At 37.1% G+C, this 15331-nt stretch overlaps 1 protein-coding gene across 1 annotated transcript in view; it reads right to left on the bottom strand.

Moving 5' to 3' along the window:
• LOC107706746 (zinc finger SWIM domain-containing protein 6-like) overlaps positions 1 to 14836 on the bottom strand; it is a 91266-nt gene extending 76430 nt beyond the window's left edge. The window contains exon 1 of the mRNA XM_016510550.1: positions 14321 to 14836. Within this exon, the coding sequence (XP_016366036.1) occupies positions 14321 to 14747 (427 nt within the window). The 5' untranslated portion in view covers positions 14748 to 14836. The remainder of the gene's footprint in view (positions 1 to 14320) is intronic.
• Positions 14837 to 15331: the final 495 nt, after the last annotated feature.

Below are 15331 nucleotides of genomic sequence, written 5' to 3'. Positions count from 1 at the left end.
CGCACCCAAAGATAAACTGCAGTGCTTTACAATTATAGGACAGGAAGAGCTAAATAAACTTATCACTGCATCTAAACCAACAACATGCCTGTTAGATCCTGTACCCACTAAATTACTGAAAGAGTTGTTACCTGTAGCAAAAGAACAGCTTCTCAATATTATTAACTCATCGTTAACTTTAGGTCACGTCACAAAACCATTCAAGCTGGCGGTTATTAAGCCTCTTATTAAGAAACCACAACTAGATCCTAATGAACTGGCAAATTACGGACCCATTTCGAATCTTCCGTTTATGTCTAAAATTTTTGAAACAAGTTGTGTCTGCTCAATTGTGCTCCTTCTTGCAAAAAAATGATCTCTATGAAGAATTTCAGGTTTCAGGCCCCACCATAGCACAGAAACTGCACGTGTTAAAATTACAAATGACTTGCTTCTTGCGTCAGATGGGGAGTCATCTCGATTATCACCAGTAAAATATGGAGTGGCACAAGGATCTGTCCTAGGTCCTCTGCTATTTTCAATATAATGTTTCCCCTTGGTAATATTATTAGAAAATACGGAATTAGTTTCCATTGTTATGCTGATGATACTCAACTATATATCTCAACAAGACCAGATGAAACTTCTAAATTATCTAAGCTAACAGAGTGTATTAAAAATGTTAAAGATTGGATGATCAATCATTTTCTCCTATTGAATTCGGATAAGACGGAGATATTACTTATTGGACCAAAAACCAGTACACAGAATCTCTTGAATTACAATTTACAACTAGACGGATGTACAGTTACTTCCTCTACAGTCAAAAATCTTAAACTACCAAATTTTGCTACAAGTTTGATTGCAACATATAATCATTGCTGTTAACAGTGTTCTAGGGCTGTCAAAAATTTTTTTCGAATATTTTAGAATATTCGCCGAATTTAAAATAAAAATCCACATTCAAATGCATCATTATGCACTTTTTTTTCCACAGATAGTCATGTTATCTTATGCTTTGAATAAACGTGCATTAGTAATATTTTGCTCGATGCGCCCTCTTGTGGCCTCAGAATAGAACCCAAACGTTTTTCTTCACCCTAACTGAAATTATGCATTTTAAATTCGAATATAATTCAAATTTTGATAATATTCAAGTACAAAATTCGAATTTAGTTTTTCAGCCATTTTGATAGCCCTATAGTGTTCTTTGTCTGTTTGATTACGTCATTAACTGAATTTTTCCATACATTTCTGCCATTTGTACATCAATTTGACAGTCACCACTGACAAGCTACTACTAAATATATTGTAGAAACTTAATTTTCTGCAAAGCTGCTTTGCAACGATTTGTATCGTAAAAAGCGCTATACAAATAAACTTGAACTGAATTGAAAATTGAATTCTCTCTGCAACAACAGATGAAAACAGACAATGAATGACCTAAAACAAAGAATATACATGATGTTATTTGTATCTATTAAAATTACATTAAATTGACTAAAATGAATGAATATGACATGCAAAAGACATTCAAAAGTCTGTGGTCTGTAAGATTTTTTTTATTGTTTTGGAAATAAATCTTTTTTTATGCTCACCAAGGCTGCATATATTTGATCAAAAATACCATAAAAACAGCAATATTGGGAAATATTATTACAATTTAAAGGAACTTTTTTGTATTTGAATACATTTTAAAATGTAATTTATTCCTGTGACGCAAAGCTGAATTTTCAGCATCATTATGATCCTTCAGAAATCATTCTAATATGCTGATTTGCTGCTCAAGAAACATTTCTGATTATTATCAATGCTGAATACATTTAATATTTTTGTGGAAACAATGATTCTTTTATTCTTTGATGCACAGACAGTTAAAAAAGAACAACATTTATTTGAAATAGAAATCTTTAGTAAGATTATAAATTTCTTTACTGTCACTTCCGGTTTGTCACTTAAAAAAAAACACTTACTGACCCCAAACTTCTACTCAAACGTCAAGTATAAATATGAGCATGTGTAAAATAGATGCAACAGAATTTGAGCCTGTTCTTCACAAAAAATGATCATATATCATGAGAAGATAAGGAATATAGTGCATGGGTTCTATGAACTATTTTTATTGTGCTTTATTTCATTATTGGAGCCTGAGGATGAGTAAATCATCACAAAACTTTTTGGGGGTGAAATATTCATTACATGATGAAGCAGAACAGTTTTAGGGTCAATCTTTACAATGCTGAACATTTTGGTCCCTCTATGGACTCCACATGTCAAAGTCTGTAGCACTTTACCAATCTAGAGGCCTCCAAACAGTCTTTGAGCAACCCAAAACACGCAAAATAGTGGCTTTATCATTCCAAAAGCAGCACAAGCACTCAAAACGGTCTTCGTAGCCTTCAAAGACACACAAAGAGCGGCGCACCAATCAAGCAGAGAGCGCCACTCTAAAGCTCCTTATGAGCAATAGTTAGCTATTAATGTGAGCTTAAAGGTCTCATTCATCACCGCGCCTTTTCCAGGTCTCAGCTGCGGCCTAGATAATGAAGACCGATTGGGCCCTCGTCGAAAAAGAAGAGGGTTCGGGACAAATAACCCACTAGCCGTCCCTCGTAAATCAACATATGGTGCCGCGAGAGGTCGCGAGATCCGATGGCCCGTTTCCCTGCGAGACTCACCCAGTTTGTGCGTCAGCGCGCTTCGGGGTTTCCATCCAAATCCAGATCCGCTGCCAGTGTCTCGCTGTAGCCTGGATTAGGGACAGGACAGGCAATCTGGCTTTTGAGGTAATTCCCTACATTCGGGTCCAACGCGGCGAGCGCGGGAATACTGGGCCCTGACGTTTGAGCCTTTATATAGGGCCCGGTGCCGTATGGACCTGTGGTGAGCCCTGATGTCTGCTGCAAACACAGGCCAGGAGAACAGGCCGGGCGTAGAGGCGTGTAATGGAAAACAAACAGAGCAGAGAAAGAGTCCTCATATCCCTGCCCCCACAAACTCGCCTCCCTCTTCCTCACCCTCGGTGAAGGTTAATGGTGCTGGAGGAATACAGATCAGCGCAAGATGGATGAAGAGGTGCTGGAAAACTCTCCCGCAGGTCTGGAGTCTAGAGATTAACTAAATATTAACTAACAAAAAAACCCATACAGATGCAGCCCTAAAAGCAATTAAAGACGCTCGCTCCTCCATCAAACGCCTCCCTATGAAACAAACCAGAGAATGAGCTAATGATATTTAGACTTCCCATGCTCCTTGCCCAAGTGCATGTTGAAGGTTAGTACAGAAAAGCTCTTAAAGGGAAAGTGCATCTGTGCTGTGATCAGAATAGCATACTACTCTTACTGTTTCTGCAGAATATACCTTTTGTGTTAATAAAGGCTGCATTTATTTGATTAAAAATACAGTAACAAAATTTTTTTTTTTAAGTTTTCTACGTGACTATATTTTAAAAAGTAATTTATTTCTGTGATCAAAGTTGAATTTTCAGCATCATTACTCCATTATAATATGCTGATTTGAAACATTTCTCATTATTATCAATAATGAAACAGTTTTCGCTGTTGAATATTTTTGTTAAAACCATGATACGCCACCATTAAAAAATTTGGGTTTGAACTTTGTCATCAAAGAATCTTGGAAAAAAAAAATCATGGTTTTCACAAAAATATTAAGCAGCAAAAACTGAGCATAAGAAACTTCTTCCAAAAATTATTTTGAAAACATCTTAATTTTTCCAAACTTCTGAACAATAAATGACAATGATTTGATTAGACTGCAAAGAGACATTTTTACACAAACATGAAAGAAAAATGCTAAATAATAATGTTTTTCAAGAGAAGAATCAGATGCTGAATTAAGTGGTAACATTTTACAATATGGTTAATGTTAGTTAATGCAACAGCTAACATGAAATAAAATGAGTAGCATTTATTAATCTAGGTTAATGTTAATATTTATATCATTTCAAGCTGTTTAAATTAACAGTAATGTATTATAAACAAACATGAATCAACCATGCTAAAATACCATCAATAATACACAAAAATTGAAAATTAAAACAATTACAAAAAATATTCATTGTTAGTTCATGATATCCAATGCATTAACATATTGAATCATATTGTAAAGTATTGACAACTAAACACAATATAATGAGGTTGTCACGTTTATTATTGCATGACAGAAATGTTTTTATTGCATAATGCATCTACAGCGTACATTAAGCACTAGGTTTTCTATTTTGAATAAAGCCAATGTAGAAAGCAGAGATTTGCCAACTTCAAGACAAAAACCTGAAAAATACTTAATATGAAATGAATCAAAACTAAATTTCATCTCAATCTCAATGGCGATACTTGACCAAAAAAAAGAAAAAAAAAAAGTCCAAAATATTTTCTCTCAGTCTCAGGTCTTAAAGCCACTAGCTTACTTAAAGATTCAAAGCCTCTCAAAGACAACTAAAGCTAACCTTTTGAAATTACTGAGCGCGGCCTCGGGTTCATGTGCTTGAACTCTCTACTTCAGCTCAGTCAGTATAACTCAAGAATCACTGCCAAATGAATAAAAATTGATTCTGTACCAATAGTATTGAATTCCATTTGCATTTAAAGTAATGCTGATAAACACCCAATGAATGCACAGAAAAGCATGTCAACAGCTTCTTTCAATACAGTAAATGCATCGCTTATTGCCATGCATTTGAATGATCACCCATTATCTTTAGCTGAACGTATTGATTCAGACAGTGAAGGGAAACATTGACAGGGAGAGACGGCAAATGAGGGCGAGGTGTCTTCATTCAGGCCTGAACGCAATCCAAAAACATCCCATGCCGTCTACAAACACCTACAGCTTCAGTATGTTCACAGATGAGGGCTTAAGTGCTGCACGTCAGCACAGGAAATTCTGGAGAATTCCATAAGAAGCAGAACGCACTATAACCCATAAGATTACTAATAGCTAATAACTAAAAGAGATTCGCTGGGCAGTCAAACTTAATATGACAACACCATATGCACAGATGGAGCACATATGCATATGCACTGAAACTGAAGAGTGAATGCTGTGACACTAGGTTAATGTTCTTTTTTTCATTTACAATTTTCATATTATTTCAAGCTGTATACATTAACATTAATGTATTATAAACAAACAAGTAACAATGCAAGCTACCATAAATAAACATTAAAAATTAAAACAATTAAAATTCTTCATTGTTAGTTCATGATACCAAATGCATTAACAAATGTTAACATATAGAACATAAATAAATAAATAAATAAACAACCAAAAAATAAATACATAAATATTGTTCATTGCTGACCGCATATGTATCTTAAACTCAAGAACAATATTACAATATGGTTAAAATTAGTTAAATGTAACATTTACGTGAAATTAAAATTAAGCATTTTTTATATCTTGTTTTGTTATTTTTTCATTCACAATTTTCGTAAACTTCCTAGCTATAGAAGTTAACATTAATGCGTCACTTGCACGTCACTTGCGGACACGCGTTCACGACAGTATCATGACGCGAGCGTGTGCCGGCACTGACCCAGATCTGGCGTGATGACGTCATCACACCGGATCTGGGTATGAACGAAGGTCTTACGGGTTTGGAACAACACGAGGGTGAGTAATTAATGACAGAATTTTCATTTTTGGATGAACTAACCCTTTAACCAAAAATGAATTAACAATACAAAATACCACAAATAAATCAACTTAAAAACATTTAATTAAAAAAAATCTATGTTAGTTATGCAACCCAATGCATTATATATTGATCGAATTGTAAAAAAAAAAAAAAAAACTAAATGTAAAATATTGAACTAAATAAATAATGCATGAAAAAATCGCTAATTAACATATGCATCTTAAATGGAAGAATGAAGACTGTGACACTTTGCAATATAGTTAATGTTAGTTAATGCAATGGCTAACATGAAACAAATTAAATAGCATTTATTAATCTAGGTTAATGTGAATTTTTTTTTTACAATTTTTACAATTATTTCAATCGGCATGAATTAACATTAACGTACTATAAACAAAAATGAATTAACAATGCAAAATACCATAAATAAACATTACAAATGAAAACAATTAAAATGTATTTATTTATTAATAGTTCTTCATTGTTGACTGCATATGCATTTTAAACTGAAGAACAAACACAACGGCATGCAGCACGTTTGTTCAAAGCGTAAATAATAAGGTTGTATGCATGCTAAACTTGATTTCAAATTGCATTAAAAATAGAGAGAAAAAAATGCAAACGTTTGCAATGTTGCAATGCAAATCTTTTTTCTCCAAAACCCATTTCAAAAACATCAGTTTTTGTGATCTAAGACGGCCATGTTATTCATTTAAGGAGGGCCCAGGCAAGGCCTTGTGACCAAACTCCACCCATCCAGGGCACTGGATGCTGCTCAAGTACGTAGATGCTGGGAAGCGGAGCACATAGCACAAAAAAGTATTCTCGTAGCTTCGTAACTTTATAGTTGAACCACTGATGTCACACGGACTACTTTGTCGATCTTCTTGGTACTTTTCTGGACCTTGAACGTGGTAGTTACCTTGCTGTCTATGGGAGGGTCAGAGAGCCCTCAGATTTCATCAAAAATATCTTAAATTGTGTTCCGAAGATGAACGAAGGTCTTACGGGTTTGGAACAACACGAGGGTGAGTAATTAATGACAGAATTTTCATTTTTGGATGAACTAACCCTTTAACCAAAAATGAATTAACAATACAAAATACCACAAATAAATCAACTTAAAAACATTTAATTAAAAAAAATCTATGTTAGTTATGCAACCCAATGCATTATATATTGATCGAATTGTAAAAAAAAAAAAAAAAACTAAATGTAAAATATTGAACTAAATAAATAATGCATGAAAAAATCGCTAATTATTGACCACATATGCATCTTAAATGGAAGAATGAAGACTGTGACACTTTGCAATATAGTTAATGTTAGTTAATGCAATGGCTAACATGAAACAAATTAAATAGCATTTATTAATCTAGGTTAATGTGAATTTTTTTTTTACAATTTTTACAATTATTTCAATCGGCATGAATTAACATTAACGTACTATAAACAAAAATGAATTAACAATGCAAAATACCATAAATAAACATTACAAATGAAAACAATTAAAATGTATTTATTTATTAATAGTTCTTCATTGTTGACTGCATATGCATTTTAAACTGAAGAACAAACACAACGGCATGCACCACGTTTGTTCAAAGCGTAAATAATAAGGTTGTATGCATGCTAAACTTGATTTCAAATTGCATTAAAAATAGATAGAAAAAAATGCAAACGTTTGCAATGTTGCAATGCAAATCTTTTTTCTCCAAAACCCATTTCAAAAACATCAGTTTTTGTGATCTAAGACGGCCATGTTATTCATTTAAGGAGGGCCCAGGCAAGGCCTTGTGACCAAACTCCACCCATCCAGGGCACTGGATGCTGCTCAAGTACGTAGATGCTGGGAAGCGGAGCACATTCCAGTCAATCATGGTCTGAAATGCATACGCAAGTGGCTACTTACATCTTACTAAGTAACATCTTACTTTACACTACAAAATAATACAGGGAGAAACGAGAAGGGTGCCTATTAAATAATGATATTAGGGCAGCCTGTCGTTGCTCTGTGATCCTGTGAAGAGGAAGCTCTGTGAAGTCAAACTCCTTGATCCTCTCCAGATACTTGACCGTGATGCAGCTCTCAGACTGAAGTACGCACAGATATTACCATACCGAGAAACACTACAATCCTCCAGAACAAGGTCAAACACTACAGAAAATGACTGCCGACTGCTTACTGGATGCACTTCATTTATCTCACGAAGAAGTTTGAGACACATGAGCTTCAGTTTTTCACTATGGCTGCAAACCCCCTTTACCAGGGTAAAATCTCTACAACCTCAAGTAGCAATAAAAGCAATGTGATCAAAGATACCAAAGTTCAAGAAATAGTTAAATCTGCTCATATTTATAATCAAAATGAACAACTGCCGACTGCTTACTGGATGCACTTCATTTATCTCACGAAGAAGTTTGAGACACATGAGCTTCAGTTTTTCACTATGGCTGCAAACCCCCTTTACCAGGGTAAAATCTCTACAACCTCAAGTAGCAATAAAAGCAATGTGATCAAAGAATACCAAAGTTCAAGAAATAGTTAAATCTGCTCATATTTATAATCAAAATTAACTATTTGGATATAGATTGTGTAGTCACTGGTCTACGTTTGTCTCCATTTCACAACAATCTGAATGCAGATCATCACAACAAAACTTAAGAGACTGAACTATTCACCTTATAAAATAAAAACAAACAGGAAATTTACGTTTTGGCAGTTTTAGGGTATTTTGACGAAAGCACTGCAAATGAATTAAAACGGATTCTTATAGGGCTGTCAAAATGGCTGAAAAACTATTTTAAACGGCATAATTTCAGTTAGGGTGAAGAAAAACTTTTGGATTCAAAGCATAAGGTAACATGACTATCTGTGAAAAAAGTGCATAATGTTTAAAATAATGTTTATAAACCAATTATTATTAAGTTGCTTAAACAACTATAAACAAAACAGCATCATGTATGTATGCATAGTTTAATACAAAAGGCCGAAAAGAAAGCACAAATAGTACATTTTTCATTTAAAAACATGAGATGTAGTGGGATGGGGAAAAAACCCCGCCATAAAGTCTCGAGCTATGTTTTTTCAAAGTTGAACTTACATTAATTTTACATGGCTTTCTAAACATGCGGCTCTTTTGCGCGAGACGCGAGTGCAGCAGTGATAGATGTCCCTCTAGAAAATGCGATAAATATGCATTCTGTGTGAACGGCTTGGTTTCCATTTTAACGTAAACAACATCTTCTCCGCATTGATGTTCTCTTTTCCCGCAATATTTGTAATTAACAACACAGCAGCGCCACATCCAGTGGCTTTAACTGGATAGGCTAACAAAAACATTAAAATGCAATGACGCTTACATCGTAAGTGCGCCACTGATAAGGCGTCCTTAACGCACACCTAAAATTTGAATGCAACATTTTTGCATTCGAATGTGGATTTTTATTTTAAATTCAACGAATATTCGAAATTCGATTTTTTTTTTGACAGCCATAGATTCTTATAATGCCTAATCATAGAAATCAAATCAGAAGCTCACTGATATTAATCATAAATGTTTAATTTTAAAAAACTTGGCATTTTAACATAGCACCGCAAATTCATAAAAAACTTCTGATTTTTATTTTTTTAAAATCATAGAAATCCAATCAGAAGCTCACTGATAATGATCATAATTATACTTTCATTTTGAATTATAATTTTAACATTTTGATGCCATTTAAAATAAAACAAAACATAAAAACATTTTCATAAAAAAATCATACAAATCAAATCAGAATAATATTGTGTTTTCATTGTGGATTTTAACTTTTACAAGCAAAGCACAGATCACTAATTTTTTCGCCGGTTTATAACGCAAAACTATATTTCCCATCATTCTCTGTGGCAGCATGAGAACACTTAAGCACAAAGCATTGATTACATACCTAATGCATCTTTTTTGTACTATAAAAGCTTCCTATCTTCATTGGGAAGTGAAAAGACAGAAAGAAATATGAAGATGCCCAGCAAGTCCACTTTATTCCGACCAACATCACTTAAATGCACATCACATCATTACGCATTACTACAACCTCTGAACTTCCCCACAGAATGGATGAGCACAGGAGCTTGCTCAATGCCTCCATCTTTGCTTTGACGAACACAACAAATCAAGTCTGTCATGCATGTAAACATTTGAGTTCAACCGAGCATACAAACTAGGATGACTAGTTTTCATTTGACAACTGCAGGTTTCTAGTTTTGCTGAAATCGAGTGCTTTGGGTGGCAGCAGTAGTTTGGAATGTAACATTCAGGCTAAACTTCACAATGAAGTCAAAATGCGGTTCGTTATGATGTGATATTTCGCAACGTATCTCTCCAAATCTCTGGAACAGAATTCCACAAGAATGAATCGCTGTTTTTTTTTATTTGACTGGTAATGCTGGTAATAAAGCTCTGGTAGACTTGCTTAAACAACCCTTTTAACTGAAGCACGTGACGTGTGAAGAACACTACAGTCTAAATTTATAGCAGACCCTGCAGCAGAGAGCAGAGCTTATGCCCTCCACCACAAACTACATCAAAGGGCATTGTGGGTGGAGCGCTAACTTTCAATACATGGTGCAAATCTGTAGGCTTACTGTCAATCTGACTTCTCAAAGCTGCTGTGGAAAATGAAGCGTTTACGGACAGACCATACGATCTGATTTAATGCTGATCTAAAATAATATAACAAAACCTCACATAACAACATGCAGCATTTCTTACTCATTATCTGCATTTGTAAAAGGACATTAGCTTATTTATGAAAATCTGCATTCTAATTTTTAAAAATACGATGTGAAACTGAACTTATGATTTATAATATACTTTTCAAATTGTAGTTACATTTCAAGTAATTAAGCAATTATTGTTATTGCTGTTATTTTGCATTTTTTTAAATCTAATTTTGAGCAAAAAAGGACTTAATTTTTTGGCAGTCTCGTTAGTAAACAAAGAGATTTTAAAAATTTTGACTGAAATTACTTCAGGTTCAGCTGAATATCAAGTCAACCACATTGCATTGTGGGATACATTAGAGTATTTTATGCAAATTAGCTTACTATCATTCTATTTTTTTTTTTAAATAGTATGTGAAACCGAACGTATTATTTAACAAACTTTTTAAATTGACGTATGCATTTCAAATAGTAAATCGTCTTTGAAATAAACTGTTATTTTGCATTTTTAATCCAATTTTGAGAAAAAAATTGACAATTTTAACAGTCTCATTAAAAAAAAGTAAAGAAAGAGACATTAAAAATCACGACAAATATTACTTCATATCAAGCATTGCATCACAACACTGCATCATGACTATTGTATGCATACAAAAAATGTGTACGCATACATTATATACTGTAGGAATTCAAGTATTATAGCATACCAAGTCCATTACCCATGAATTAACTTACATATTTCAACACTCAACAATTTCTTCTACACTGTGAAAAATGATCTTTAGAAGTTGTAAATAAAGATTATTCAAGTATGTTTTACAAGAAAATACTACTTCAGTCTTTAACTTTCATGTTTAATTCAATGCTACTTGCTGTTTCTTTGTAATTATTTGTGAAAGTTACTAGCAGCTTCTGAGTGAAAATTGTTTCCACAGCAAATATTTTTTCAAAATGAGAAAATTGAAGGGTGAAAATCTTGGTCTCTTCCTTCAAAACATCTCAAATGTGTGTATCAGCACTTCTGCAGACACGTCACACATCTTTTAAAGCATCATAAAGCAATTACATGCAGGCCCACTGACCTCGAATCTACCAAACTAGAAGCTCCGATGCCTTTGCACATGGCATTTCTGACGGCCCCAAAAGCAACAGCCTCATGTAAGATTTAAGTTGTACATCTTACATTTTGCACTTCTGTGTATGAATGGCAGAAATGTTAACGCAGGCATAAGGCTTTTCTTTCCACTGGCTCAGTGAGCTGGAACACACATTAGAGCATGTGCAGCACTCTATTTTTCATTCTTTACACACACACACACACACCCTTTCTGGTTTAATAAGGCTGATGGAACTGTGCGTCTCCTCTGATGCGAGATCAATAAACAAAGCAGTTTATTTTGTCCCGTTATATCATTACGCCGCTATGACACCGTCTTCTTCATCTGATCAATACACCTCGGGGACTCACATATGGTTCTGCCATTAACATCTACAATGCTAGAATTTCAAAAAACCTCCAGCATTTCCGAGAACACGCCGCAAAACGTCCTGACTCGAGCTATAATAATGGAAAATGACATCACTGGCTCGCTTTGAGATTTAACTGTCATGTTATTACACTAACTGAAAGTACTGACATATAACATGTAGACCTATGATCTTTGCAGCGGCGCGCCTCAGTATTGTTATTACACATCAAACGGCATGCATCACATGGTATTTGTGGTTAATTCCTATTGATCTTTAACAGCTGAGCATATTGGCAAACATATCACCAGCAAAAGGCAGATTATAAGCTAATAGGATCACTGATCGGCAGCCTAATAAAGTCATAACAGATGGAAACACAACACACGGCTGGAAAGAAGGGGGTTGAACTTGAACCCCGTGACCTTTTGTGCTCGGCGTGATCAATACGACACAAGCCACAGCAACAGAAGCATCAACACTGGTAATAAATATATAACTTCTACTGGGTTTGCAATTGCAACCTAGAGCTATAACGCCTGCGTTTCCACAGCAAACCGTGCAATAGTCCCGCAGAGTGCTTCAACCAAACTGTGTAGGAAAACACACACACTTTCCCCCAAGATCAGTGCTGCATGTACCATCTAAACATCCTGTAATGCGATAAACATTCCCTGCGTGCACTAAAAGAGGAGGGCTGCTCGGATGCCCTTGGTATGCAAATATAGAGTATCATGGCCAACTGCCAGCCGAGGGACGCCACGGCCATATTTATGAGAAATATATCGCTTTATTGCATCCCCTCCCCCTGCATATGACAGAAAGGAAAACAAATTCCTGTCCTGAATTCAGTCTCGGCTCGTTCGTCACGGTGAGCTCTACCTATCGGGGCTAATCCGGGTCTGCTGGAAGCAACCCCCCCCCGGCCCTGCCTGCATCGCAAGATTGCATCTTTTATTTATCGCCGCTTGGCTTTATTTTTGCAGAGCATTCCATACTGGGATGCAATCAGCCAAGAAACCCTCCCCGTGCATGCAGGCTTGTCATTTCCCATCGCCGGAGCTCGGAATGAGGCGCACACAAAGGGAAAAAGCGGAATCAAAAGCAGAGAGCTCCACGTAGCCTGTTGGAAAAAGGGCAAGAGCCCTTGATCTTCCAAGACAGCCAGTCCGCTCGAGAGGCTCCGGGCAGGGAAGACACACATGGGCCAGTGTGTGCATTTTCCTGAGAGCACAAACCCATTTTGGCTGAAGGGTGAGGGCATAGAGCCCAGCTGAGGCACCTCTTCTCTTGCAGACTACGAACGTGGAGGAGGGGGGAATGGTCATGCAGAAAATTACGTTCGCTGATTGCATTACAATTCGAATTAAGCAAAGGCACTAATGTGATTAAAATCTTGAATTGTTTCCAAAGGGCGGAGAGCCACGGAATCAATTGCGGGGACTTTAAAAACAAAGGTGGATAAAGTTGCAATAGACAAAGCGGGTGAATCACTACATGCCAGAGCTGAATATCGCGTTCGCAGCTACTTTGACAATTTCCAGGAGCACGTTGACGTCACGAGGGTCAGCCGGAACGTATGCATTTTATTAGGGGACATTTAAAAAGAAATCGAGACACTGCGACTTTAAATCGCCGTTCCTCCCACCCCTTTCCCAAATCTTTTCCATTTAACAAGCAGTGAAAGAAAATAAAAAGCCGCTTTTGTTTCCCTTCCTTTTGGAGGGTGACAGAAAGCTGAAAAGACACAAACGAACATGAAAATGGGAACAAAGTGTCAATTTCAATAGGGATGCCTGACGGCTATTTGATATGCGCACCCACTAAATACAAAACCAACAGTGTTTTCGCTGCTAAAAACAAGAGTCAGAGTGTTGTTTGCAATAACCACAGATATTCGCGTATATTCCTGCTATTTTAGTTGACATGACAGCTCTACATCCAGTAGTTGGTCGACTTACTACGCCAATAACCCCCCCCTCACGCTTTCACTTCAGAAAAAAATAAACAGACCAGACAAGCTTTGGAAGGCTTGACATTTCAACCGTTTTACGAGAAAACACACGATTAATACGTCGCTACACCGACTAAAGTGAAACTACAAAACAAGTCCGAGGTGAAAGAACAACGAAAAAGTCAAGTAAATGTGCTTTAAACGCTGAATGGATCGAGCGACATCGAGCTCCACTTCCGCGCTGTTTTTCTCGCGCAGATACAAAAGCGCTACAATGTATTCAGAACGTTTCCCAGAACGCTCGGAATGTATCGATAAGCCGGAGCGCTCGGTGTCTGTTGCTAAACTAAACGACATCACCGGCACCCTGTCGGGAGATTTAAACCCGTTGTATTCCTCCCTTTGTTCGCCGAAAATTCAATAGTCCCTTTCATTCGACTCGTGTTCCTCTTTTAAACGACATTCGCATGTTTTCGCTCGACTGTGTCTGCGTGATGGTGACTGGAATCAATCGATTTAAATGTTTTCCAAGCCGCGGGTTTACATCCACACTCACCGACTTGTAATACGTTGTCCACACAACCGCTCTCCAGCAATGCGATGCCGCGTCGGAACGGTAACCGCGTCTCGTCTACGTTCTCCCCGCTAGACGCACTCTCCTCTCCGCCCGTGTTGAACGAGGAATACATGCAGATCTCCCGTTCGCTCCTCGGGAAAGACCAGTACACGATCCGCCGCTGTACGGGTTCCGGGATGCGCTCGAAACGCTCCTCCACCCGTTGGAACGGCCACTTCTCCGCTACTTTCCGCGCTGCAATGTCCAGGAGCGATTCGGGGCTCTGGGTTTTGCTGGATCCCCCTTGGCCAGAACCCGAACCGCCGCATACTGTTCCACCGGCTCGCTGCCCCTGTCTACATGTCGTACTATACCCGGGTCGGCAGCAGAGCCGTTTAGCTGGGGGCTGCTGAACGCGCTCCGCCATGATCGCACTGCTTTAACGGCAAGGGCGGAAGTCGCCGTACTATATAAACGGGATAAGGAAAGGGAAAGGTTGCGACGCGCATCGATTGTTCGCCGTGTAAGGACAGCCTGGACTTATTTGGTAAAAAGGGCGGGGCTTCGGAGCCTTTGCGTAGACAAAATAAGAAAGGGGCGTGGCCTGCGTGTCTGCAGCCGTGCTAAAAAAGGAATGGAAGGCGGAATTCTCGCACGTCGGCGAATCCTTGCTGGAGTCATAATGAGTGTCATAATTTCACAACAGGAAGAGGCATGAGAGCTTGTTGCCGTCCACAAACTAATGAAGGAAATATAGAAATTGTAGGTAGCCTATTAGTGGAAATTCAAAAAGCAGACATGCACATTAAATAAGGACGGAGGATGGGTGGAGTCTCGAGCCTGCGTCCCACACAACCTGCCAAAATATACATTTCTATTATCCTCTGTACAGACCCAGTTATACTACGTGTAAAAAATAGGGCACAAGTACGCATGGTATTATAAAGACAATTGTATTTGTTAAAAATTATATATATATATATATATATATATATATATATATGTATGTAT

This window comes from Sinocyclocheilus rhinocerous, unplaced genomic scaffold, assembly GCF_001515625.1.
Source record: "Sinocyclocheilus rhinocerous isolate Xijiao unplaced genomic scaffold, SAMN03320098_v1.1 scaffold864, whole genome shotgun sequence".
NCBI lineage: Eukaryota > Metazoa > Chordata > Actinopteri > Cypriniformes > Cyprinidae > Sinocyclocheilus > Sinocyclocheilus rhinocerous.
Note: the sequence above shows the minus strand (reverse complement) of the source record. Positions and strands in the feature narration are given on the sequence as shown.